At 39.5% G+C, this 26843-nt stretch overlaps 2 protein-coding genes across 19 annotated transcripts in view; one reads left to right on the top strand and one right to left on the bottom strand.

The window, feature by feature from the left end:
• celf5a (cugbp, Elav-like family member 5a) overlaps positions 1-7504 on the top strand; it is a 242469-nt gene extending 234965 nt beyond the window's left edge. For all 18 annotated transcript variants that reach the window (XM_044130141.1, XM_044130130.1, XM_044130123.1 and 15 more), the window contains exon 12: positions 1932-7504. The gene's annotated coding sequence lies outside the window, so the exon portion shown is untranslated. The remainder of the gene's footprint in view (positions 1-1931) is intronic.
• A 5711-nt stretch (positions 7505-13215) lies between these two features.
• Positions 13216-25390, bottom strand: rgmd (RGM domain family, member D). Its single transcript, XM_044130122.1, has 4 exons — positions 25350-25390; positions 22612-22760; positions 16687-17198; positions 13216-14783 (listed from the first exon to the last, which is right to left on the bottom strand). Exons 1-4 carry the CDS (start codon positions 25385-25387, stop codon positions 14085-14087), a joined length of 1398 nt encoding a protein of 465 aa, XP_043986057.1. The 5' UTR covers positions 25388-25390; the 3' UTR covers positions 13216-14084.
• Between the last annotated feature and the right edge of the window lie 1453 nt (positions 25391-26843).

Below are 26843 nucleotides of genomic sequence, written 5' to 3'. Positions count from 1 at the left end.
TGAAACAACCGCCCTCTATGAATCCTATAATTGTGCATCATAAATAAGAGAAAGGAAAAGTATACATAGTTTCTTAAGTATTTTACAAATAATCAAAAAAGTTTGGTCTGCCTTTATGTTTAGACACCAGAGAAAATTATTTGTAGCTACTAAAACTGTTACCTATTCTTCATTGCAATAGATTCAGATTCAGCTTCAGTTGTATCTCAAACAAAGGAGGAGCTCTACTCAAAGCTGCGTAGACAGCAATTTTCATGTTTAGCCACAAACTCTCCATTGAACTTGACTTCAACTAGGCTGTTACAAAACAAAACTTTTTTGTCATCTACACATTAAAATATTGCTGTTTTATTGTCATGTTGAAATTCTTCCCAGGCCCCAAGTCTTTACTAGGTTTTCTTCCCTACACTGATGGGAAAAAAAAAACATCCCCAAAGTATTTTACAGCCATCATCTTGTTGCACCACCAGTTATATCAGCGCAGATTTAAATAATTAAGCCTGGTTCACGCGGCGATTAATTAGGCTGATTTTTGACTCAGTTTTTCCCTTCCTAATATCTAAATGACACTCCGATTATCGTGATGGCTCTAAAGATAATCTTAGGAGATGTTCCTACCGTGTGCGATGTATTAGGGGTGAGCTAGTCTGCTTGGAAGGGCATCAGTAGCGCTTCGACCTCAAATCGGGGATATTTAACCTGTTGGATTGTCTTGGCCTGATATCCCAGCGTGTGGGGTGTTCCCTGAGGACAAACAAGCATGCAGCCTGCTATCTGTGATGTGTAGCCAATCAGAGAGCAAAGTGATAGAAACACAGACGAAAATCCACAAGACAGCACATGAAACAACTGCCACTGCAGAAAGTCAAGTGGAAGTTGCAGACATCTTTTTGTATATTGCCCACATTGTTTCTTCCTGGTGAGTCATGCAGCCAGGGTTTTCTTTCCACTTGTGTTTGAATGCAGGAAATCTGTTTGTGTGTAGTGTGTTGTTTTTGTTGTGTGGCTATACACCACACACACACACACACCCACACACACTGTTAGAGCTTTGATTTCCTTTTTGTCATGTCTGTGGTCTCTCAGGTTTTGAAAATCAGCCGACAATTTTAAAATCTTGCCATGTGAACCAGGCATTGGAGGACTTCTGAAGGCAATTGGTTGCTTTGAGTGCAACTGGATGCTGCAATCTTATAATATATAGTGGTCATACACTTTGAAAGCTATCCGTTAATTTCATTCCACTTTGAAATTATGTCACCCCGCCCCCCAACATACACTCACACACACACACACACACACATGCCTGCACACGCGGTACAGCCTTGTGTTTGAAGAAAACCCTGTTAGCTTCTACAATTAGCACCATTTTGAAGGACATGGACATTATGCAAACAAAGCACAAATATAAACTTTTGATGGATGCAAAATCACTTTTTTATATATTTTAGGGCCCAAAATATGACAGAAGCGCATTTAATATTAAGATGTATTCATTTTCCAATTAAGTGGAAAATGAATGCATTTCGTTTTGGTTCAAGATATTGAAAGTCAGGGGACATTTTGGCAATGTGGGTCCTGTGATTTTGTCCTATCATTTTAAATCTCATGTCTATTGTCAGTAAATGTAAGGCTAAGCATAGAATGTGCAAAAATATGGAGTCCAAGTGGTTGATTTTATTATGGGGCAAATCGTGAGAATATTAGTTGTGGGAAAAATCTGTCATCATTGTGATTGACAAAGATGGATTCAGTGTAATGGTCTCTCCAGACCATTACACTGATATAATGGAGCCATACTGAAATATCCAAAGTTTAGAGAAATGGATCTTTGGATTGACAGTTTAATGAGCAGTGAAATTTAAAATTGCTCCTTTCTTTTTTTTTTTCTTCTTTCTCTGTCTTCCTTTTTCTCTCTTCTTCTTTTCCAGAGTTTAGAGGACACACGTGAAGATATCTGGGAGGAGGTCAGCTTTTTTTCTTTGAGAGCAAGCATATGTTTTAAAAAAATCAACACGTGAGGAGTTTTCGGAGACATATCAACACTTATCAACACAAGAAGATACAGGTTAGAGCAGTAACAGGAGGTGTGGCAAAAGGAAGGAGGAAAAACGACGCTTCGATGGGGACTTAACAGCAACAGATGGCACAGAACCGCGAGAAGGAAAAACTGGAAAAGAGACGCGACGGAACTGAACAACAGAACTTTTTCTTGTTAAGACTTGAATTGTTAAGTAAGCAACAAACAAAAAAGCAGCAACAACAAATAGATTTCTATATACATGTTATATACACACACATATATATATATACATATATATATATAAGGAACAAAGATGCGCTTGTGGCTTTTACTGGACAAATGAGGGTTAAAACTTGAAGATAAAAAAAAACAGTGGAGAAAAGAACCAATTCTACACGTCCACTGACAGACTTTCTTTCTCTTTCCCTCTTTCTCTTATTCTCTCACCGTCTCTCAGCAAGCGCAGAACTATGACTCTTGGAGGTCACTGAGGTTTCCAATAGCAAAAGTAGAACTGCAATTCTTTCACCCCTAAGGGACCAAAGGACCAAACATTTTTATTGTTCTGAACAGCGATATATATATATAGTATTAATGATACTAATACTACAAACTACTACTAATAATATTACAAGTTAAACTTAAGAAGAAATACTAGCTTCAGGTTGAAAAAAAAAAGAACAAGGGTTTTTTTTGGTTTCCTTTTACCTTTATAGCTACCGGGTTGGAGAATAATAAAAGCAAAAACAGAAAATGTATAAAAAAAATAAATAAATAAATGAAGCTGTACTATTTTAGCAGTATAGAAGATATGGGTTAGGCATTGTGTCGGGCATGTTCAGATATGTTTGTTTATTTATTTATTTCCCTGATACATCAGCATTCCCAGCATTTCATCTCAGAAGCGTGATCTTTGTGTTTTTGAGTCACGGTTTGTCAAAAAGGGCAAACGAAAGCATTGAAGCAAAGGAAGGACAAAAAAAAATACTCAAACAGGACCACAAATACCGACCTCTGTTCAATTCGAAGTGCTCGATCTTCACTGCGAATCATTCCATGGCATTAGTAAACGCCTTGACAGGGCAGATGATCTGACCAGGAACCACGGTGGTGAAAGTGCCACATGTTGGGTCGCTCTTGGGTCGAGCCCTCGCCCACTGCCAAGCTGCTCCAGCTGCTTCCCGCCCTCCCATCACTTTTCCTCCTTCACGTCAAAGTGCCAGTGTTACTGTCTATTAACAGGGATCATCAGTGGATGAGGGAGCCCTGAAACTAAACCAGGACATAATTGCGATAATGATAATATTGATCAGGCGGAAGCGGCACTGCAGGGCCAGAAATGCACAATCGATTGTCAAATTGGCATTTCAAAGAAGCTGACTTAGAAGCTGATCACAGTCTCACGGGAGCCTTTTTGTCTCCCTCCATAGAGTGCTTGCAAAAGTGTTCATACTTGTCTTAACATATTTTCATGTTATAGCATGAAAACATGCTAAAACAGCCTCAAAATTTCTATCACAGGGAAGAAAAAAAAAAAAAACCACAGTTGGGATGTCAAGTGAAAACTTAATTCCCAAACTACCACAAACTTCACCTTAGAATGGGCCATTCTAACATTTTTATCTAAATAATTATTTTCTTGCTATAGCTGTATATTTGATGATATCCCAGGTTTTCTTCTAGATTGGAGTCTGCATTTAAAGACACCTAAGCTGTTGGTTTTTTTGTTTTTGTTTTTTTGTTTTTTTGGTTTTTTTTTGGTAACTGCACATTATAATTGCACAGTTAGAGCTCAAACACAGTGAAAGACAGCGTGGCATTAACAGCTACTGCAGGTCAAATTCAGACCAAAATGATCCGTCAATTAGAGAGCAGGAGGCCTAGAAGTGCTGTTGCCACTTCAGAAGGACAGTTTACCGTCAGCGATGGTCTCACACACAGCCCCGGTGCGGTGATGTTGTGCCACGGCATGCTCTGCAAGACACAATTAATCAACTAAACCAGAGTCATCCTGATCTGAGAAACGCATTCAGTTGATCTGAGATTAAATCTTTCTCTTCAAAGGCTTCTTTTCGGCTGATTCACTCCCCCCCCCTCTTCTTAGTGAGGCTTTCTCTCTCTCTCTTTTTTTTTTTTTTTCTTCTTAAATGCCATTCCATGACTCAGTTTGCTCTTTGAAGCCTTTTGCCCCCTCAGGACTCACTGAGATTTCAGCGCTTTCATCAACGTTCCAAACTTTAGGCACATCAGCACTCCGGACACTGCACCGCAGCACTCGTCCTGCAGAGACTTCAGACAAAAACAGACGACTTTGCCTCTGTGATTTGGTCACAACAAAAATGTTTCCACCAGAGCGACTCTCCAGTTCCTAGCGACTGTACGCCTGTGTTTGATTACTTTTGGCTCAGCTGCTCTTTATCCTCCTGTGATTCCTGCTTCACTGGATCAGAGTTATTATTATTATAAGAAAGAGGGAGCAGGAATCTCAGTAGGTCTCACTTCTGTTCGTTGTGAGACCTACTGCTGCCAGCAGTGTTTAGATGCTGTATGAAGGTGTTTTGTTACATATGCCTTTTCTCATCATGAATTGCCAAATTATGCAAGCATATCCATTGCAGTTCCTCATCCGATTTTAAATATGTGCCAGATTTCCTTAAAACGTAGTCTTATAAATATACTTATTTTAGAAAACTCTTTAGCAGATTGAAATATTTGATTTTGTGATATAGGATACCACTGTAGGAAAAGGGTCAGCTCCCTCTGAAATGATATACGATATAGATTTCCTGTGAAAAGGTTAGATTTCTTATATATTTGCCAGAAGACAGCTCCTTTCCCTCGGCGAGTAAATGTGAGTTTCCATGCTCGCTGTCAGGGCAAAGCAGCTTTAGGAAGCTGTGATATATGCCCTGCTTCCTCTAGGCCATTCGGAGCCTTATAAACCCCTGTCAAAATATATCTTTCTCTTGCGATTTCTCCTCAAGAGAAGGGTTTTTTTGTGTTTTTTTAATTATTAAAATCAAATTAGATTTGGCCTTGAAAACAGCTTGAGAAAAGCAAATTAAAGATGACAGGTGGAGCTGAAATGGAATGTGTTTGAATTATGTTAAGTTCTTTGATGCACACTCTTAGAAGGAAAAGGAAATAAAAACATATATATATATAAAAGAATGATTAATCCACATTGTGAGAAACAAATATTGCCAGAGTTTGGCCCCTTGAGATAAGAGCAGGTGCATCAGTCAGTGCGCACAGTGCTTACTGTGAGTTTCAGGAAAGTTTAGGTCATCAACATCTGTGAATGGCTTATAAAAAGGGAACTGGCAGTAGTGATTTCTATAGTTTTCTAATTAAGTTGCATGTGATTGAGCTAAAATTGATCTCTTACATACTTTTCACTCTTGCATCCATTGCTTTTAAAATCATCTCTTCTGTTAATATTTATCATGCTACCATGGTGCCCTTTTTTTTAATCTTCTGAGCATGCTCAATAGGGGCCGGGAGGGATGAAGATTATGAATATGGTATTGCTCGTATTAACAATATGATTCTTTACCTATTGTTTGAATGCTAAGGATAGTAGCTTATTATAAATATGAAATCTTGTATAATATGAAAAATCAGCACAGGACCCTTTTTCTTTGGGTTACGTAGAGGTTAGGGGGATCAGACGGGGAAGGAGAGGGACGGGACTCGCTTTATAAAGACATTAACTTTCTGGTTTCTCAGCACAAAAACAGACAAAGACAGAAAAGCAGCAGTATGATGAATCTCAGAACCAGTCTTTAAACCGGAAGGATACAAATGCTGTTTACAGGTAGAACTTGTTTTTCTTTTAGGTTTTTTTTCTTCTTCTTCTTCTTCTTCTTCTTTTTTTTAAGCAGAGCGCCACCTGTTTTTGTGGCAGCATCAGTACAGCATGGATTAACTGACAGGGAAAGCAGTATCTTTTTATAATAAAAAAATTCAAATAATAATGAATAAAAAAAAGTGTTCTGTATTAGCCTGAGAAACCAAACTTTTTTCCCCTGTTAAAATTTCTTAATACTTGCTGCTTAGATTACTTCATATTAATAATTGATGATTTAATAATTTTATAATTAATTACCTGGTCAAGTGTGTAACTTGATGTTTATTTATCAATTTATTTATTTATTTATTTGCTAATTATTTAATTTATTTATTAATTTGTCACTTTATTTTATGGTTATGGTAAGATAACGATATGTGTCAAAAAGAAATGGTTATTGGAACTTTTCTCTTGTTCTCTCCTTTTTTTCCAATTTTACAATAAAAAAAATCAAACTGGGTGGTTTTGTTTTTTTATAGTTCATTTGGACCGAGTGGAGTGCTGATCCTCACTCAGTAGACAGGGGGAGTCGTTGCACAAGGAATTGCTCCCTCACCCCACCCAGCATCTCAAGGACCTTGAAAGTTCAGGGGACGCAGATGCTGCTGCCTCCTTGGGCTCATCACCTCTGAGCGTGTCACTCACACCCTGGCCATGTTTAGTGCTGCAGCTGTGATATGTGTGCAAGAGCCCCTTAAACAACACTGCAGATGCATAATTTTTAATGTGTTTTGTTTTTTTGTTTTTTGTTTTTATGTTTTATGATGGAAATGGTTTAAAAACCAGGCATCTCAGAAGGAGTCAACTGTGGGGCTCCTCATAAAAAGCCAGAGTGCTGAAATCGCAGCCATTTAATATACATTTAAAGCTCAGTCATGTAGTATTGAGAAGATTTTCTTCACTGTGTCAAGATGGAGACTGAATGCTATTTTTCTTTGTTTTTTTATGTGAAAGAAGGTCAGCAGGAATATGTGTAAGAGGGACTGGATTTAAAACTTGCATCAGGCAAATATTATCGAGGAAGTGTCACAGGAAGTGTTATGTAAGATTAATTTGAATCTCCGAAAATCCATCCAAATATAAAAAGCAGGGCATAAGTTGTTGTAAGGAGGACAGCGGGTATGTCCTCCTTGTCAACCGCGTGCAGCGCCTGGATGCCAGGAGCTAAATTTGATGCAACATCTGTTGACAGCTGAATTGCCCCTCCACATACATCTTGTAATCATCATCCTCCTACATGAGGAGTCGCTGTAACAAAAGCAGCAGCTGAGACACAAGATATATAAATTGTTTGAGGAGCGGCTTCAAGTGGGGGGGAAGAAAAAAAAAAACTGTAAAAAAAAAAAAAAGAAGTAGAGCCACTGGCTCATGAAATAAATTGTCCCAATTACAATAAAGTGTGGCTCTTGGTCAGTGTGAGCGGCAGGCAGTTCATCTTTATTACAATCAGTTAATGAAAATCAATCCCCCTCCTGATAAACTCTTATCTCCACGGCCTTTGCGCACCCCCCGTGCCTGGGAGATAATAAATTAGGGTAATATTGCCTTTGATGAGGGAGTGAATTGCAAATTATTGTAACTTTCCAAGATTTATGATGCAGATGCTTAATTTCCGAGACGAGTTTTTTTCAGGGCGTCAGGGTGCAAGGGGGCCATTTGTTAAAAGTTTGGTGACTTGTGCTCGTTAATAAAAATACACACTCAGACAGCCAGGTGTTCTCAGCTGTTTCCCGGCTGATGCAGCTCGCAAAGAAAAAAAAAAAAAGAATACTGTAAATCCACATTTCAGTTTTGCAGATGTACAGTGCCTTGCAAAAGTATTAATACCCCGTGAACCTTTTAGCATTTTGTCACACATTTTATCAAGCACAAACTTCAATGTGTTCATTTGGATTTTATGAGACTGGCCAAGGTACCACATCATTTTGAAGTGGGAGGAAAAGTTAAAATCTTTTAACTTTTTTTTTGCACTGATTCTTTTGACATTCAAGTTGGATTGAATCTATGTATGTGCATGGAAAAAAAAATCGAGTCTTGTCTTGATTTTTAATTGTATTTTTTTCTTGGCTTTCACTGGCTTTATTCTACGACATGAATATGCTTTGATATAAAAACCATTCTATTTTAGCTCAGGCAGTATGTTTGGGGATGTTGTTCTTCTGGAAGGTGAACCTCTACCCCAGTTTTAGTATTTTTCATGCCTCAAAGCGCTTTTCTTTCAGTCTTTTCCTTTATTTAGCTCCATTATCTTCCCACCAACTTCAACTATGTCCACTTCAAGATTCGTGGCAAACTAAATTACACTCCTTATTGCTTCTAAATTCTTCCAAACACATCTTTGTTCTTCTAGATTTGTGGACTGCACTAATTGAACTAATTGTTTAATTACTCCTTCACTATGAATCCCTGCTGCTCCTCCAGAGTTACCATGAACCCCTCCTGCCTGTTCATCTGAATGATGCTCTCTGGTGAACCACTATTTTGTAAAGATGTTCAAAAGCTTGAGATAGTACTTTATAACCCAATCCTTCTTCAAGTTTTGCTACAACTTTTATCTCTAACCTGAAAAAAAATTTTATTCAGATTTTAAATTACACATACACTAATGGTCTTTTTTTTTTTCTTTTTTTTTTTTTTCTTTTTTTTACAAGAGCATTTGGATCCATTAAATTTTATTTCAGTGTACCAGAGTTGAGGGCTCACTGCAAAAAGCGCTACATTTTTCAGACATATATTTAGAATTATTTTGAAAATGGTGTTGTTTTACTTTACCTTCCCAAATGTTGTGCCTGTCTAGCACATGCACCTCCTATAAATTACGGTTGTCAAGCCACAAAATATGGCAAAATACGGTTCAACGGGTTTGAATACTTTTTGCTAGGAGCAGTAACGGTAAACATACGGCCAAAAACAGAAACCCCATGCAATGCAATGTGTTTACTAAAGTAGCTGTCAATCAGGCAGCCCCCTCCTCCCCCCCTACCCCCACTCCCTCTCTCTCCACATCTCTATCACACAAACCAGGAGAGTATGATTCGATATGTAGGTCAATATGCATGCTGCACTGAGCCAGCGGGTGAGATATGTCTGGTTGCTCACTGTCACTCTGATTATTGAGGAGACACAGAAAGATTGAGTTGGTCAAGTATGAGAGAGGCTGCAGTATAAGAGATAGCTGTATGATTGCTGCCACTAGATCTCAGAAGCCACATACACATGCACGCGCGCACACACGGGCCGAAACTTTCCAGAGAAATTAGAAACTTCTCACTCTTTGTTCCGCAGCAGTGACCCATGTAACCGTGTGCAATGTATGTGTGCGTCGTACGCCTTCCTTGCTCGATGCAACAATCAGGCCACTAGTGCATCATTAAGCAAAACACTTCGGCAGCCCGGGCAGGGCCGGGGTTACGAGTGCAGGCATGATGCAAGGTGGCTCATTTCAGGAGCAAACACAAAGGCTGCGAGAGCAGATGAATGAGTTGACAGCAATTTGGTAACCAACGTCTCATGCATCATTCAGCGTCGATAATTTAAGCTGGTGTGCTAAAAGCACCTCGTGTGGATGTCTGTTTTTATTTTTATTTTTTTACACATGCCTCCAAGTACTCATCTGCTTAGCTGTCGTCAACTGCATTTCGTTTCATGACGAGGTTGATCTGGCTGAGAAGACTTGGGGTCTCCATACCTTAAAAGACAGACTGAAGAAGCTGCTGCTTCAGTTTGATTATCTCACCTTGCAACTATGTCTACTCATCAAGGCCACCTCATTTTTGTCTGAGGAACAGCTTTAATTAAGACAGCCATCAATCCATGCATTATCAATCACGGAGAAGACTCACACACCGCTATCTATTTATCTTGCCAAGTGCTTTATTATTATCAAATTAATTTCCCAATTGAGAGTATCCATCACTCAAGCTCTCTCTCCCCCCCTCCATCTCCCTCTCAACTCATTAACCAAGTAATTGTCCTTGTTTACGGGGAAAAGTCAAGACAGGATGGCTCAAAGAGAGTGGACAAGCAATCTTCCAAAAACTATGTGCACACGCTGCGTCTGCCTTGCAAATACAAAGGCAAGAACTCCATTAAAGTTGCTTCAGAGTGGACGGCTTGACTTATGCTTCAGTTCCAATTTTCAAAAATGGATGAGGGGAAAAAAAAATAAATAAATCTGAGATCCTCAGTTTGAAATGTTTCCAAGTTGTCAGACAGCTCCGCCGCCTTTCATCAGACTGAGGGAGCTCTCACACGGGTTTATTGTACAAAGCTCTGCTGCCTGACAGTCCTGTCAGATGGTTGCGTCTCAACAGATGATATGAGTCATGAACGGGGGACTTGCAGCTTTTTAAGTTTTGTTCTCCTCTTCTCCTCAGCCAATGGGGGGAAAAAATAACTATTAGAATATGTTATCATTGGAATTAGGATGCTTGTGTGTGTGTGAGAGAGATCGATGCGGTTTCTGTCTTTTTGTTTAAAGTAAGCGTTCCAAAATATCAATGAATTCGGAAATTATGGCTCAGAATTTAAATTTCAACCTGGCACTTTTGTATCATTGCTAACAGACTCAACATTGGGGCTAAATATCCTCTGAAGTACTAACACAAGACCTAAGCTCTGTTATTTGATTATTCTGCGTAAGCCATCACTATCATAGCAGTATTATGATGTCTTAAAGGCAGAGTTATATTTTTTTTTTATTTCTGTGAATAAATTTAAAACTCTTCATAAAAAACTGTTTATGTTTACACGGTGTATACACGAGTGAATTTTATGTTTTAATTGTCCATATAGTCCATAGTCCGTATTTTTGTTTTACAGGGTTCAAGTCCTGACATTTGCAGCAGTTTATCCAGACAAATCCAGCTGTGTACAAGCTTCAACAATGTGGCCGCTAATTTAAAGTGACGTTGAAGAAATGAAGAGAGATCACCCTTCTTCATCAGTGAAATTCACCTATAGCATGACACTACCACCACCATGCTTGATAGCTGGTAAAGTGTTATTTTCAAATTGAGGGTTTATCTTTCTTCTCTCTGTAATGTGTCACTGGCTTTCCTGCACTTTCTAGTTCCTGGTAGGCTTGTGCTTCATGTGTTCCTGGTTTGTTATTTATCATCCGAACCAACCTCTGTTCATCTTGAGGAGACAAATTGGATCACGTGTTTGAATCTTGGTCACAAATGTGTCCCGGCAGGCGACACATTACAACTGGTCTTGTATAGGATAAACCGCTATTTTAGAAATCTGCTGACCTCAAACCTAAAATGTACAGAACTTCAATTTAAATGCTACTTGAAGGAGTGGTTGAATATCTAGCCAGAGTTATATAAATTGATGTTATTCCTGCTTGGGAAAGAATAGTGCAAATCCATATCTTAAAGCCTCAAATTAGTCTGACATTCATGCCCATGCTGAGGAGATGTAAACGTCTCAGCATCACTGAAGACGAGTGAAACATTGATCTAAAGCAGAGGAGCATAAAGATGCAAGAAATATATGTAACTGAGTGAATCTACTCTGTTTTCACCACTGGACAGCGTCAGTATAAGAATGTGACAGTCTCCACTTCCTTTCTGTAATGACCTCACTCCTTCTCAATCTTCTTCCAGCTTCCTCCTGATATTAAGACTGAGGTGATGAAGTCACCCAAGAGAGACCTTATTTAGGCCATCTGGAATGTGCTTCACGTGTGAAAGAGTAAAAAATGACACCTTTCAGCGGCCATCTCCCACATCCGGAGTACCTCTCCGTCACATTGCCTTTATTTAAATAGGACACGGAGGGATAAAGAATGACGGCATGTGTGATGAAACGTGTTGTCAATCAAGAGCATTACCAGAATCAGGTTACCTTTAACTCAATCCGATGTGAATTACATTCACGTCTGCAGGTTATGGAGCATTAATTCTTAATGTCTTCATAAGGAGTCTGCCCGAGCTTCCTTAATTGCATTTTTAATGGAAATTAAAACTGATCACAGCCCCTCTTTCTAATCATAGCACTCAGCTTTTATGTATAGTGCAAATATGAAGCCCGTGTTCCGCTGCTGTCAACTCCAATGTTGGCTTTAACAGTGGACCGAATCCTTTTTGGAGCCTTGCAGTGCTCCGGCAGACAAAAGCAAAAGCCAGCAGCCAACTCAGCATTCCAAAGTAACATTTACACAGGGGACCGAGAACATACTTTGGAACCCTACAGCTACAGAGCCAGCTTGTCAAAGCATGTGCTCGCACTGCAAGCTGGCAGACCTTGTAAACTAAGGACACCACCAGGTCGCAGATGGCATTGCAAGAACACAGTGGGTGAAAGAGGGTTCAGTTTAATCCAAAAATAAATGTGTTTTAATCGGTTCTGCAGGGGGGGGGAGTGTATACAAGTATACAATGAGAGCAAGGGAGACTTGAGTCTTTCTTTGAAGGTTAGCATATTGGTAGAAAGTTGAGAGGAAGAAAAAAAACGTGCTTGCAAAAATTGCACATGGACTGACCTAGTGGGCAGATATCACAACATTCTCTCTGATACTCCCCCTTCTCAATGTGTGGATTTTCTTCAGGTACTCTGGCGTCCTCCCACAGACCAAAAATATGCATTTCTGATTAACTGGACACTGCAAATTGCCCTTAGGAATAAGTGTGAGTGTGAATAATTATTGTGTCTCATCCCATGATATCTGTTGATCTCAAACCTACGAAGATATAGTGTAAGGACAATGCATGGATGGAAGAGTGCAAAAGCAACTGAGATAATCCTACAGCTGCATAGTCGTCTTGTCAAAACTGTCTTTATACTGCAAGCTGGCAGATTTTATGAACTCCAACAGGACACAGGGGATACTGCAGAAAAATGATTAACTTCAGACCAAACCAAAAATTCTTGACTTTAAAGGCCTAAAGTAAAATATGACAGAAAGAACGACTGCACCACAATTCCATGTAACTGATTCTCCTGTTTTTTATTTTAATTCTGTGGCTTCACTGTAACGTCAAACAGGACGATGACATCTCAGTAAACAAGATTATTATTGAGAACTTCATTTCAGTAATTTTACTCGTAATTGCATACTACTAATAAAACTAAATTAGTTGCCTTCTAAGTCACTTCTGTTTCACAGTCATCAGAAACGCCTTACCTGGGCAGGTGCAGACGGTTTTATGATTGTGACATTCTAATCTTCCAATAGCCTGAATTTTGGGTTTTCACTAGCTGTAAGCTATACTAACCTAAATTAACTGTTAAAAGGAACATGTAAACCATATCACAATGGGCAATACTTCTGCGCAATATGAGATTTACTTTTTGAATTCATGCCAAGACAACTGTCTCTAATCAAACAACAGTGACAAAGAGAAATGGGTTCCAATATGGAGTGTTCAACCATTTAATACAGATAATTAAAGATACAGCACAACACATATTAGTTCACTTTTCTTACAATAACTCAAAGTCACCTACTAAAACACAACAAATGTAAATCATATTACAGTTAAAACATCTATACAAAGTATTTACAAAATATAAAAGACATATATACACTCTTTAAATATATTATTATATAGAGATTTGTTTAAAACTGGAAGCTGAACAGCTTGAAGAGGGAGTGTTTCACAGAATGAGGCGGGTTGAAAAGTCACATATTATTACTTAAGAATAGGTAGTTTTTTCCATATACAGTTGTTGGATCCTGTGTATTTGTATGCCAATTTGTGGAACAACAGATTAAAGCATTACAAAAACAAAACCACAAAAAAAACATTAAATTCTCAACAATTGTTGCTAATACATTAAGTGCTACAGAGATAACCAGATTAAACAGGATTTGAAAGCAACTTTGCTCGTCCATAAAAAAAAAAATGGCGAATGGAGTGATTTTCAACTTTGCTCGATGTGGAGTGTTTAAGAGCTGAGAACATCGCCGGGAAAACGAAATATTTACAAAAAGCTGTTTCTATTACTTTGTGGTCAGTTCAGACAACTCTGGATTTAACGTTCATAGAAGCCCTTATGCAAAACATCTTTTTTTTCTTCAAATGACTCAATATTGCTATAAATCCCCCAGAAATGTGTCATCTTTTCAAACTGACATCCTTCAGAGAAAAATGGAAGACCCTGAAAGTACCACTCCCACGCCCCTGTGACAACTATAAATTGTGGATATAGTCACTCTTTCCTCAAGCTGGTAATCCTTCCATGTCTTCTTTTTTTGAGTTTTTACAACAGCAGCACAGTAAGGAGGAGGAGTGACACCAAGGAGCCGTTGGACGTTGCAGCCAGCGTCTGTGTTGCTCCTCCGTTAAAAACCCGAGGAGTCCTTGGAGAGTTTTGCTTCAGCTTACTGGGCGGCAGTGCCTTTAAGTCCTCCAGAGCGCCGTACGCCGCCATGGAGAACTCCGGGTCTCCTGTTGTCAGCAAGTCAAACACACAGGACTGGAAGTACAGGTCCTCCACCTGCAGGGTCTCTCTACACTTGGCCGTAGCGCGCTCCACCGTGTAGACCTGGTGCGGGGGCCGCAGAGGACCCAGCTCTGTGTTTGTGGCCTGCAGGCGGGGCTGCTGGCTCTGGCGGCTCAGCGTGTGCTCCTTGATGAGCTCGTTGCGCGGGCAGCCGTGCAGGCACAGCTGCAGGCCCCCGCTCTCCTCGGAAAAGTCCAGGGTGTCCTCCGGCATGCGGATGGCGAAGGTCAGGTAGCTGCCCACGCGCCTGATGATGATGGAGGTGCCGATGTAGCGGGCCTGTATCTTCACCTGTCGGCCCACTCCGGAGCTGCCGCCTCGCTCCATGATGGTCAGGCTGCTGCTCTCGCCGCCGCTCCGCGTTCCATCCTGAAAGGCCAGAGGCAGGTCCTCAGTGGTGGCCTGGTACACCTTCTGCTCTGTGCAGCCTTGATATGTCTTGAAGATCACCGTGATCTGAAAATGAGGTCGGAGAGTAGCACCGTCAAACTTTTAATGTATATTTTTGGGGAAAAAAAGGATTCTGAAAGATTTCCAAAGAAAAAAAAAGAAAAAAGAATGCAATTCTAAGCCACTAGGTGGCAGCAGGAAGCAAAGTATTTCCTGGGTGAGTCAGCTCCATTGGTGCATAAGCCTGATTATTTTATCTTTAAACTTTAGGTGTCTGTGCTTTTTACTCTGATATAATCTTGCTTTGAATACAAAAAATTTAAATATCTAAAATATTAAGTTTTACTACTTGTTTTGGTTAAAAAACTGTTTTAACCAAAACATCTACTGAAGAGATGTGTCTGCATCTCTTCAGTAGTTTAGAAGTAAAATACAATCCTACTGGAAGTACTGTATTTTATAATTTCCTGTGTGGTAAGTGAAAAGGATTCTCAGCAAATTACTTGTGTCACAAAATATGACAGACAAAGAACCGTACCTCACAACTGCATCGGATTTCAAACATAACATGGTTCTAAAATCCTTTATGCAATGTGATTTTTTATTTTTTTGTACTCAGTTGGATCTTCAAAAAGGACTTCTTATGCTTCCTTGAACAAGTTAGGGTAGGTCTATAAGTTACACAAAATGTGTTCATTAGGTTTTTTGCAAAAAAATCATTCTTAGATAATGACATTTTATTCTACTCAGTTCTCCCTATCTTGAGCTCCTTGCAGAAAGAGCTATTTTAGGGTCTCTTGTCACTTTAAATCCAAGTAAGGCCACACTTTTCTTGCACTTTATACACCTGAATATGGCTGCAAACATTTCCAATTGTAGTCCCCTGCACAACCATCAAGGATGCAGCAAGCGGTTACTGCATGGTGCGTCGACAGCAACATGGTTGTCTTTTCCAGCAGCCATTGTACAGAGGTGAAACTAGCTGAACAAGCGAGCTCAAATGCCGCTTGGGTTGCTAGGCAATTTCCTGGGCCAGGCTAGGGTTACTAGATAACGAGGCATTGCCAGCCGTTTGTGACTTAATAATTGGGCGGTTTTTTAAAATGGCTCAGTTTCCAGATAAAAAAAAAACTTTAACTTATTGCCAGGAAATAGCTGGGTGGTTCTTTTTAAAGCACTAAGACTGTTTCAAGAAGCTGCAGAGACAATGAGCAAAAAGTATATTTTGCATATCTGTTAAAAAATTTCCCAACAAAAATTGTATTAAAAACCACAAAGAAAGTAGATAGTCCAACCATTCAAGATGCAACAGAACATTTAAACGCTCCAAAAAAAAAAAAAAGCCCAAGTGGCCTGTTTAAAAACCAGATTAAAAACTCTTTTCTGCCAGCCAATTACTCCTTTATTTTTCCAAATTATGCCATATTTACACAAAAAGCACCAAGTTAATTATTTGACCAGAGGGGTGAAAAAACATTTCTGATCGTGGTGGCGGAGGAAAATGTTGGGAGTGAGCGCTAATCACTACCATATGACCACCCATGTGTTAAAGGTAGAGCACTCATGCATGTCTGTGATTCAACACCAGTGAAAGACCCCTCTCAGACCCCCCACCCCTTCACGAACCTAAAAGAGCTCCAAGACGCAAGGAATGCTTCAGACTAGAGAGGCACAATGCAACAGTGATTAATTTCACATGTTTGATGCCACTAATTGCAGTGCTGGAGCTGGCATGCTAGCATTTGAAAACCACGCTGCTTGTATAAGCCTTTACTTTCAAACATGTTGTTATAACAGAGGCCGTTTCCAATTTACATGAATTTAAATGACACCAGCTTTGGTTCGCTAAATGGCACCAAACATTTGCAATTGTAGGGATTTCAACAGATGTTTGAGTAAAACAACTGCTCTGTTTCTGGATGTCATAGACCAAAAAGCTTCGACCCTACCAATCCAATCTCCTCCTCACCTTGCTGGTTGCTGTTGCACTGGAGCCCAGGACAACGGGGACGTTGGTCACCTGCACCGACAGGAAGCGGTTGTCGATCAGAGGCCACGCCCCCTCCACTTTGCAGGTCTGAAACTCGTCTCGAAAAGTCCGTAGGTGCGGGTCTCCAAATAATCCACAGTGGGCGTACTTCTTCTGCTGACCCGCCGAGCCCGACAAGAGGACCCGATTCTCATAGTCGCAGAGCTCCGACACCCCGGGCCGAGATGTGCTGGGCAACTTAGCGGAGGAGGTGGGGCCGTCGCTGGAGCAGTTGTGCTGGGAGAAAAGCTCCTTGATACGAAAAACGGCCGAGTGGTAGACCAGGTCACCCCGGCAACTGCGTGCCTGGCGCCGGGTGCACAGTGCGTAGGCCCGTAAGGCGATGCAGTAGTTCATACCCAAAGCCACTTCTTCCTGAACGCCATTGGGAGGTGACGTTGAAGCCACGTAGTCTGCATTGCATCGCTGGATTCGACACTGCTGGCAGTGAGCTGGAAAACACAAAAAGGATAATTACCAAGAAATACCAATAACCTGATTTGTCCTGAATAGTGCCTAATGAGTCAGTACAGTGTACATGTTTGGTTGTGTTTTGGGCTCTCATTTACACAGTAATGGCCAAACAGCAATGCAAAGCTTTGACAACAGGCTCCAGAGAGAGACTTTCTAGAAACTCAGTGAGAATCATTTCCATGTAAACCAAAAACATTTGGAAACGATGATGTCGGTCAGGTCATCTTGTGTTTGCGCACTGAGGTTTGGTTTTCACCCGCGGACAGAACAACAATGACCATGACAGACCTCTGTGTCTGCATCTCTTCAGATTATTTGGCGTGTTGAAACAAAATCTGCTCATTGCAGATTATTGATATTGTCTGCAAAGGTCCATAGATTACATACACCAGATAAGCAAAGAGTTACAAAAACGTGGCTCAGGGTCTGAAGGTTTACAAAGTTTAACTGGCTCCGACAGGCTACTGGCTCCTGGCATGCGCACTACATTTACAAATTTTGTAGGCGGAGCATTTGTGTTTTTAAACCACTACCATAAATTTGTCTTTTTTTTCTTTTCTTTTTTTCCTTTTTTTTGCATACGCAATGGAAAAGGTTTTTGGAAATGTTAAAATTTCAGATTTTTTTTTCCCCGATCACACCATGGCAGAGCACACTCAGGTCAAGCAAACAGCAACACTGTTTGGTGTGGAAGTTGTTACTAAATAAAGAAGTGTTTAAAAATTATTTCAGATAATGCAATTTCTTAAAGAAAAAAAAACACATAGACTTCAACAGACAACAGAATACGACAGAAAATATACTGTTTTATCATTTGAGTTTTAAACCCATTTGACTCTGCACCCTTTTTGAAATCTGATTGTTGCATTTTCTTTATAGAATATACGGAGACTCTTGCTTTAGTAATGATAACCATACAATGGAAATGCTGGAACTAGTTTAAATTGTCAATGCTGTAATGATTTCTTTGCTTTAAAATAATAATAATAATAATAATAATAATAATAATAATAATAATAATAATAATAATAATAATAATAGAATACTTTTGTGGTCACTGCTCTTTCACACACCTAGTGTGACATTATTGCTACTTTTAATATAAATAATTACGTAGTGCTCATAGCAGAAAATAAAAGCTGAATGCTGCTAATTAAAGTTCTTTGCAAATATTGCTAAAACCGGTGTTGGCAGGTCAGATTTTGACAATACTCACAGATAAGAAACCCCTCACAAAACTCTAATCATAGCACCTCTAACAATGATAAGTGATTGCACTGTAACCAAATCCTCTGTCGATTCTTCATGAGAAACTAAAAAAGTGTTTTAAATCTATAGATGTACATAGCAATCATCTATCTGATATTTACTGATGTCAGGCCTGAGACAACAAAATTCAAACTTCTAAACTATCATCTTAATTCAGTGAAATCCAAAAAGTGTGAGCTCACAAGCCCCAGAGCTCCCACTGTGCTTCAAGTTCAGTTAAAGCATATTTCCTTCAACAGAAACAGCTTCACTGCAGAAAGAGTCTTACCAAGGCTAGTTGGCCTCGGGGTGTTTGAAGTTGCTTCAGCTGAATGTTTGGTAACTGAAATATATCAAACTAAGCTACGTTGCAGTGCAAGATTGAAGGTATTGGGGTTGCAAAATTTAAACGGATCAAAAGAAGAATACTACAAAGCTCAGCAACTCTGGGTCCCACCTGGAAGTTGGGAAGCAGAGGAAGCACATAAAGTGATATTTAGCAGGAGGAACTTGAATCCAGTGCTTCAGGTTTAGTAATGGCTCACAAACAGATTATTTGTTACCAGGACACAAAGAAATACACTTACTACTTGGAGGAATAAAAAAAAAAGGTGCAAAGATTTATCAGGGTTATTTCAGGTTTATAGTTGTTTTTGGAGGAGATGTCTGTGCTGACTGGGATAGCTGCGAGCTGGAAATATTTCCATTCTGGAACAGAATCTGCCAGAATCTCAAACACATGCATCACTTTTTACTGCGAGGCTCGAGGCAGTTCTGACAGGGTGCACTCCAAGCACTGCAACAGAATACTCTGTTCACTCCCAAAGCTCCAGCTAATGTTCCAACAGCCCAAACAAAGACGACAAACTGGACGTGTCGCGTCTGCACGCTTGCTGCCACAGCGAGCACCAGAGCATATTAATGTATTTCACAGTCACTTAAAACCAAGCTTGAATAATTCTGTGAAGCAGAGTGAGAGGTCATGTTAAATGCATCCCTCTTCTGAATTCCAGCCTCGCTGCGAGGTCACTGGAGTCTGCTGTGACTGACAGTTTTTGACAATCACAGCCTGCACAGCCATTTTCACCCTGCATCTCCCTGAAGGGTCTTTATGCTCTGGCACTTAAATACCTAGCAGAAAGTGTGAAAACCTCATGGGATCAAAAAATAAACACAAAATAAATGTCGAAACAAACAGCAATTTTTAATTTGGAAAGAGAGATAAGAGATAAGAGTTTGTTTTAGTCCATCATTATACTGATGCAGATCATTTAAAGATCAGAGAAACTCACTGTTTTCCTGAGACAATGTACTACAACTACAACACAATGAAAAGAAACAGAAATGTTAAGTTCAAATAAACATATACAAGTTATCTAATTGTATAACTGATCTAATTGATCAATTGTATAATTGAACGTGTCATCTTATAAGTTAACAAAAATCTTAAAAAACAGCAATAAACAGGTAAAAATACATTTCAAAGGCTAAGGGATGGGGCTACTTGCAATGCAGATGGCTTACCTTTATTTTTTTTTTTCCTTTTTAAATAAGTATCTGACAATTATGATAATCAACTTCCTCACTTCTACGTGATCTGCTTAATCAATCCATCATTACTCATTCTAGCAAATGTCTTGCTCAACACAAAGTAGGGATTAGAGCACTTAAAAGTTGTGTTTTATATCATGTGAAGCCGAAAAACTAAACAATAATCTGAAAGCCCATTAGGGATAAGTACATTTTAATGATCTCCAAATAAGAACCACTGTTTACACTATCTTTAACATAATATCAAGTAATGCTACATCCCCATTTTCACAAAAAAACAAGCAAGTTGTGTCAAATTATTACAAATGACAAAATTAGTCTCAAATAGAAAGAGGTGCTTATCAGAATCAAGGCACAGAATGGTGTTATAAAATAAAGTTACAAAACTGCAGACTTTCTACATCTGCAGCGTTTTTAATGGGATGCCAGAGCAAATGCTGGAGTCAAAGGAGTTTCCTTTGACTAATGCAGCAATGCCCCTCCCCCACAAGTTGCTGCAAAATACCAGTCAGCTGGCTCAAAGAAGGCAAAGAACATTCTTCACTCACATAAAACAATGTCAACATATTTCTGAAGCTACAGGAGCACCACTCTTATTAAATTAATGCTATCGCACTTTGCAAAATGAGAGGAACGTGAACGTTAAGCAAGTGACTGGACCCTCTACCTGAGCAGATAGCCTGACTAATTCTTACCTTTTTACACTCCAACAAAACGTTAAAAACCAGCAGAAGCAAACACAATTTTTTGAATCTATGTTTTTTAGATATTACCTGCCAACATCTGTGTTTGAACATAAAGATAAGAATTATTAAATCTTAAAATCTCACTATATCTGTAATAATTAATGCCTACTTACTAATACAGTATTGGTGAAAAATTGTTCACTTTTGAAATAAAAGCAACTGCGTACCACGTTACACGTGTATGGAGGACCAAATAAACACCGGGATAAAGTTTGTTTTGGTCTGTGGCCTGTAAAGATGGCACTGAGCTATGTAAACACCCCACAACGTCTTACGCAGTAACGCTGGATCCAAAGCTCTACTGGCCAACAGTAGGAGCTGGACATAGAAGGCAGAGCTCCTCATTAACATAAAGATGCACATGGAGAAGCAGAAAAAGAACAAGTCAAAACAGGACAAACAGAAAAAGGAGAGGAGGCAACGACAAAAGAAGGGGGGCTTGTATAAGGAAAAGACTTAACAAAATATATACTTTTATTGACAAAAACGCATGTTTAGGGGAAATGAAAAAGAAATTATATACATTTCTTGACAGAAACTGATATATAAAGACAAGGAAAAACTAAATATATACTTATGCTTTTATTTCTTGTTATGTCAGTTTTGGTCCTCCATAGACATGCACCTGACAAAGTTTTACATAAAAAATCTCATACTTAAGATCATAACATTCAAAAAGATGTTACGTTTGCCGCAAAATTTTGGTGCATCAACAAACCAGTGGTAAAGTGAAAACGTACATAAATAAAAATATGAATTGCGGTTCTATTATTAATTCTTTTTGTGTGTGTGTGACATCTTTCTATTGTGAGATTTTAGTTTTGTCGCGTTCAGCCAATTTCCATCCACATCTAGATTATACTCTTATCTGGAATATTAATAAAGGTATTTTGAATCAAAAGAAGAAAAACTTTGTTTTGTTCTTATGTTTTTTTCCACCTGTAACATTGCATGAGCTTTAAACAAAACAGCGTGGCAGTGATTGCTAAGCATTTAATTTGATTTTCAGGAAAACTGGGGGGGGGAAAAAACTCTCAATGCAAACAAAGAGGGAATCAGAGATTTGAAACTTCAAGCGGAGATTGAGGAGCGTCCGTTCAGAGGCCAGAAAGTTTTCAAGCATGGTGGCTAACAAAGTTAATAAATGACGAATTAATACGTAAAATAACAAGATTAGCTGTCACTACAACTAATAACAACAGGTGATGGGTAGAAGAGTTACAGTTGTGCTTCATATGATAAGAGATTGAAGCTGATAAGCATCACGGCGGTGGTTTAAAAACACAAAGTTCCGTGGTTTTCTCTTTAAGTGTCCTGCGCCTGTTGCTAGTGAGCTATGCTAGCTGGAAGCTAAGCCGCAACTTGATAAAAAGAAAGAAAAATAAAGAAATACAACAAACTAGCGTCAGCTGGGAAGGATGGTGACTGTTTGGCTGTTAGAAACACATTGTTTATTGTTGTTGTGTGGGGTGAAAACAGTAATACGCAGCAATAAGAGTGATGATGGATAACTCGTGCTGCTCGGCTAACAGAGCGGACTGGAGGCTGGAACACCGCAGCAACAGAACATTTGTTACTTTGTCTCCGGAGCAGCCGCGGACCGAGAAACTTTTTCAACAAGTTAGAAACGACATTATAAAACTTTACAGCGAACATGCGAAGGCAAAGCATTCACAGCGAAGAGAATGTTCAGATTCAACAACTCAACACCAGGGGTGGGGGGACGGAAAAGTTAACTTTCCCATCGCCACCTCCATTCCGGGGACACAAACTTTGCATGCAGCACGGCAGTGGGGGAGCATGGATTGGACAGGAAGAAATGGGGGGGAAAAAAAGCTCCACTTACCTGGCCGAAACAGCAGAGCAAGTAAAACCATCGTGAAGGCTAAACAGTACCAAAGCTGCCGCTTAGCCGTGATTTGAGGTCCGCTTCTCCCCATGCCAATCCATTCAGTTAGAATGGAGTTCCTCGACTGCTTCTCATCGACTCTGCGGCTGCGGGAAATCAGACAAAAATTCGTCTTCCTTCCCAAGCGCTGTCATTCAAAAAGGGGCCCCTGTCTTTAGGGCGGCTCTACGAGGGAGGGGTCTGAAGCGTAGACGGGGCCCAGAGGTGATTGCTGGCCAATGAAAGACTAATTATTCTCTAACCTCTTGATATTTACATGCAGTGATTACTGAGGGATGAAGACAGTGGAAAAGTGGTTTGAACTACAGTGAGGAGGACGGTGTGAAATTATAATTGCTTCGAATTAAAAGTAATCAATTCTGATGGTGATAAATGTTACACAGCTTCATTTTATTTGTACATATGCAACAGATATGCCAAACATAATATCTTAAGTGTGCAGAGCATGCTCTCTGGATTTTTTTTTCTGTATTAGATTTTCCTGGAGGCTGAAAAATTGGGTCTACTGCTGAGCAAAAGGGGGTGCGAATCACTCTAACATACTTACAATCTTTATTAAAGTGTCATGTCATGAACCATTAAACCCCTGTTAACTCTGTAGTTACTACACTTTTCAAACTTACCTATGAAACTCTGTTTTTTGGATTATTATTTTTTTTGGCTCTCCCTCCAACCCCTCCCACCAAGAACAAATGCGAGCTTTAAGCATCAGCAGGATTTTGTCACCTGTTGTTTTCTCATGCCACACTCAGCTTAAATTTTTGGGTTGGACTGCCAGTTGTGAATGCAAAATACCAAACATAGCTGTCTTATTTTAGATCGGGAACCATTTGAGATTCAGAGTGAAGTCTCTAACCGAAGATTTTCTCACTGTAAATATCGGCACACTATAAAATTTTCCATTACTTTTCCAGTTAGCAGCTTGTATGTTACTCTTTCCCTACGCGGCCAACTTTCCATCTTCCTCACTCCTTCAGCGACACTCTGTCTTTCATTTGCACAGCTGCTGTGAGGCTGAACCATCTGTGAGGCACACAAACCCACCAGATTTCAGTCTTTTTTCTTTTTTTTTTTTTTTTTTTTTTTTTTTTTTGCTTGAGATGCATGGTGGGTCTTTTTGTGCCATTCAAGCAAAAAGAGCAAAATATAGAAAAACAACCTGCAAGCCAATTACTGCACAAACTTACTCACTTGACTTAAATGTTGTCAAATATCTGTGCTCGGATCTGGAGCTCATGATTTGTTTGGGTGCAGCTGGACCATTTTGGACTGTAGTTTTAGGTCGTCTTCTGTGCCTTCGCCCGGATTGCATGAGAGAGAAGTGAACCCAGACGGTTACTGGATCACTGGGTTTTCTGTACACATGCAGGAGGCTCCTTCAGCCATACAATTGTGAGATTCAGGTGGCTCGACAGACCTGTGAAAGGTCCTTACAGGCTTATGTTGGAGTGGGTCCAATATGTCTAGCAGGTATAGATGGGGTGAGCAAGTCTCCACTTTCAACAACAAATGTCTCATTAATGCTACTTATTGCTATATATAGACAATGCTCAGGAGATTTCTGAGATTAGTTCTGTTAAAACATTGAAAACTTACCTGCCGCATAAAGAGTTTCATACATCTTCATTTTCACAAAAATACAGAATAGTTGAACTCAGAGGTTAACGTTAGCCGTTAGTCTGAGAGGAGGTGAGATTAAAATGAATGTCTACTGCTCTAAAACAAAACTACTCTCAAGCACATCAAGATGGTTTATACAAATTTCAAGAATTTTTTATTCTCCATTTTGGTTTCCAATGAAAGGTTATTAGAACAGAAGACTGAGGTAGGAGGTGTTGCACCACTAATGATCTTCTTCAGGCTTTTCAACTTTTGATTGAAGAATTTGCATACACTTATATGTATATTTTTTTAAATATATCTTCAAATGAACACTTTGTTGTAGTCAGGACCATAAACATAAATAAATGGATGTTGTAGCTGTTTTCTTGGCTATTGTTGAGAATAAAATTTCAAGACAAGACCATTAGGACTGATTTAGTTGAAACTGGGAAAGGATCAAAACCTGTTCTAATATCTTTGTGTCTAACCAGGACATTAGAAATATGGAATAAAAACCCAAAATAATATATTATTCATGTTTATTTGCCAGTTTGTGTTTCATAGATACACTGGTGTTACACCACCACCTACCTTCATTACATCCACAGTCAACGGTTTTTCTGGAAACAACATGGCAACAGTTTATGAACTTCTCAGACATTTTGTTATTATTATTATTATTATTATTTTTAGAATAGAGCAGTTTCAGCTTGCAGAAGTAATTTTTGTCATTTCCCTCTCAGACGGTATCTGAACTTTTGCATCCGAATTCAGCTACTCTGGATTTATACTAAATGAAAACCCCCACTCCTTGCTTTTATCCTGTTAACACAACCTCACTTCAAAAATCTTTCTCTTCTATGGCCAGCCTCAGACTGGACCTGCTTTATCAATCTTAAACCCCCTAAGGGATCTACCTTCCTCTGTTTATTCAGCTATTTTTGAGGCTTATTTTCAAACCCGCCCCTCTCCTCCTAAAAGGTAAGGTCATAATTTTCTCAATGATTGCCTGTGGACAGAGCACTAACACAGATTTATGTTATTTCGCAGCAAATAAAAACTTATTTTCTCACCTGCTATCATGTGTGTCTTCAAAACCACAATGGGACATTTTCTAGGAAAGAAAGCACATTGTGTACCTGAGTTTATGATTAGAAATAAATACCTCTAGGTAGATGAAACAAGTTAAACATGTGTTACATAAAAAAAAATTCAAAGGCAAAATACTTAAGGGTGTAGTTTTTACTCAATAAGCTGCTTTTTACTGAAAAATCTGATGTTCCACGCTGCAGCACCAATGGCCACTGAAGCAAACAGTGAATTGATCCAGGTGGATGGTAAGGATGAATTCAGCACATGAAAGGAACCGCCTGTCAAGCTTGATGTGTGGAGAAAGAGGTCTTTCTTCTTTTCTTTCCTTATGAGCGGATTGCATTGCATGCCAGCATATAAGTATTGCTAAAGCTAAAGCAAGTGGGAAAGCGAGCAAGAGCAGGTGGATGGTTATCAGATAAAAGAAATAGTAATAATAATAATAATAATAATAATAAAAAAAGTGGTTTGGTCTCTTAATCTACGGTCTGGAAAGACTAAAAGGACAGGTTCTTCTCAAAGAAGCAGGATGGCTTGGGCAAACACTAGATATGTTTGAAGTAGAAAGGAGCAAAAAGTAACACCACATTGTTAAAAGACGGGACGAGGAGAACGCCAAGCACAGCCAAAGGAGAGCAAGAGAAGAAAGAATGGTGGGGATGGGGGGAAGGGAGGATGGAAAAGAGAGAGAGAAAAAAAGAAGGGAGTGAGGGATTAGGTTTCCTCTGACAGTGTGTCTGGGCAACTCCACATGTTCCTCATTAAGGTCCTCACACTGTGGGACCAGCTCCACACCAGGATGCTTGTTTTTGTTATTAGGCTCAACTTGCTGTGGTCTTGTGGAAGTCCCCAAAAACGAGACCATAACAGAACCATCTTAATAGCTCGCTGTCTACAGAAATGAAAGGAAAATGTTTAAAAAAAACAAATGACCTAACTGATTTCTCACCATGACAAGTGTTCACATTATGCGCCTTTTACCCCAATTTTCTCTCCCTTAAAAATCATCTGTTTGGTTACAAACAAACATGGTAACCTTTAGATCGTTTCATTTTATCCTGGAAATGTATTGTTTGAAATTAATAGCAATACGGAACAGGAGCAGGAAGCTACTTATGTTCCATTCCTCTGATTTTCCTTTAATTTCACGGCCATCTAGATTTGTCAACTGAGACATGTATCATGTTTCTGCCAGTGGCTGATAGCATCAGCGATTGGAATCAGGGAGTCGCATGCTCCCTCTGTGGCCTCTGCACAGCATGCTGCAGCAATGTAATAGACACACTTATTGAATTTTACACAGGAACCAGAGCAAATTGGCTGTTTTTGCTCTAGTTTTTGTTTTTGTTTTGTTTGTTGTTTTAGGGCCCCTGTCTGAAATGAAGCGGCTTATGGCGCAGCTGACGCACAGAATAAGACAGAGATCTAGAAACAGGAGTGTGCCTGGTTAAGGCCGCTCGCTGTGAAAGGGGATC

This window comes from Gambusia affinis, linkage group LG10, assembly GCF_019740435.1.
Source record: "Gambusia affinis linkage group LG10, SWU_Gaff_1.0, whole genome shotgun sequence".
Lineage (NCBI taxonomy): Eukaryota > Metazoa > Chordata > Actinopteri > Cyprinodontiformes > Poeciliidae > Gambusia > Gambusia affinis.
The sequence above is the reverse complement of the archived record's forward strand: the minus strand, read 5'-3'. Positions and strand labels throughout refer to the sequence as shown.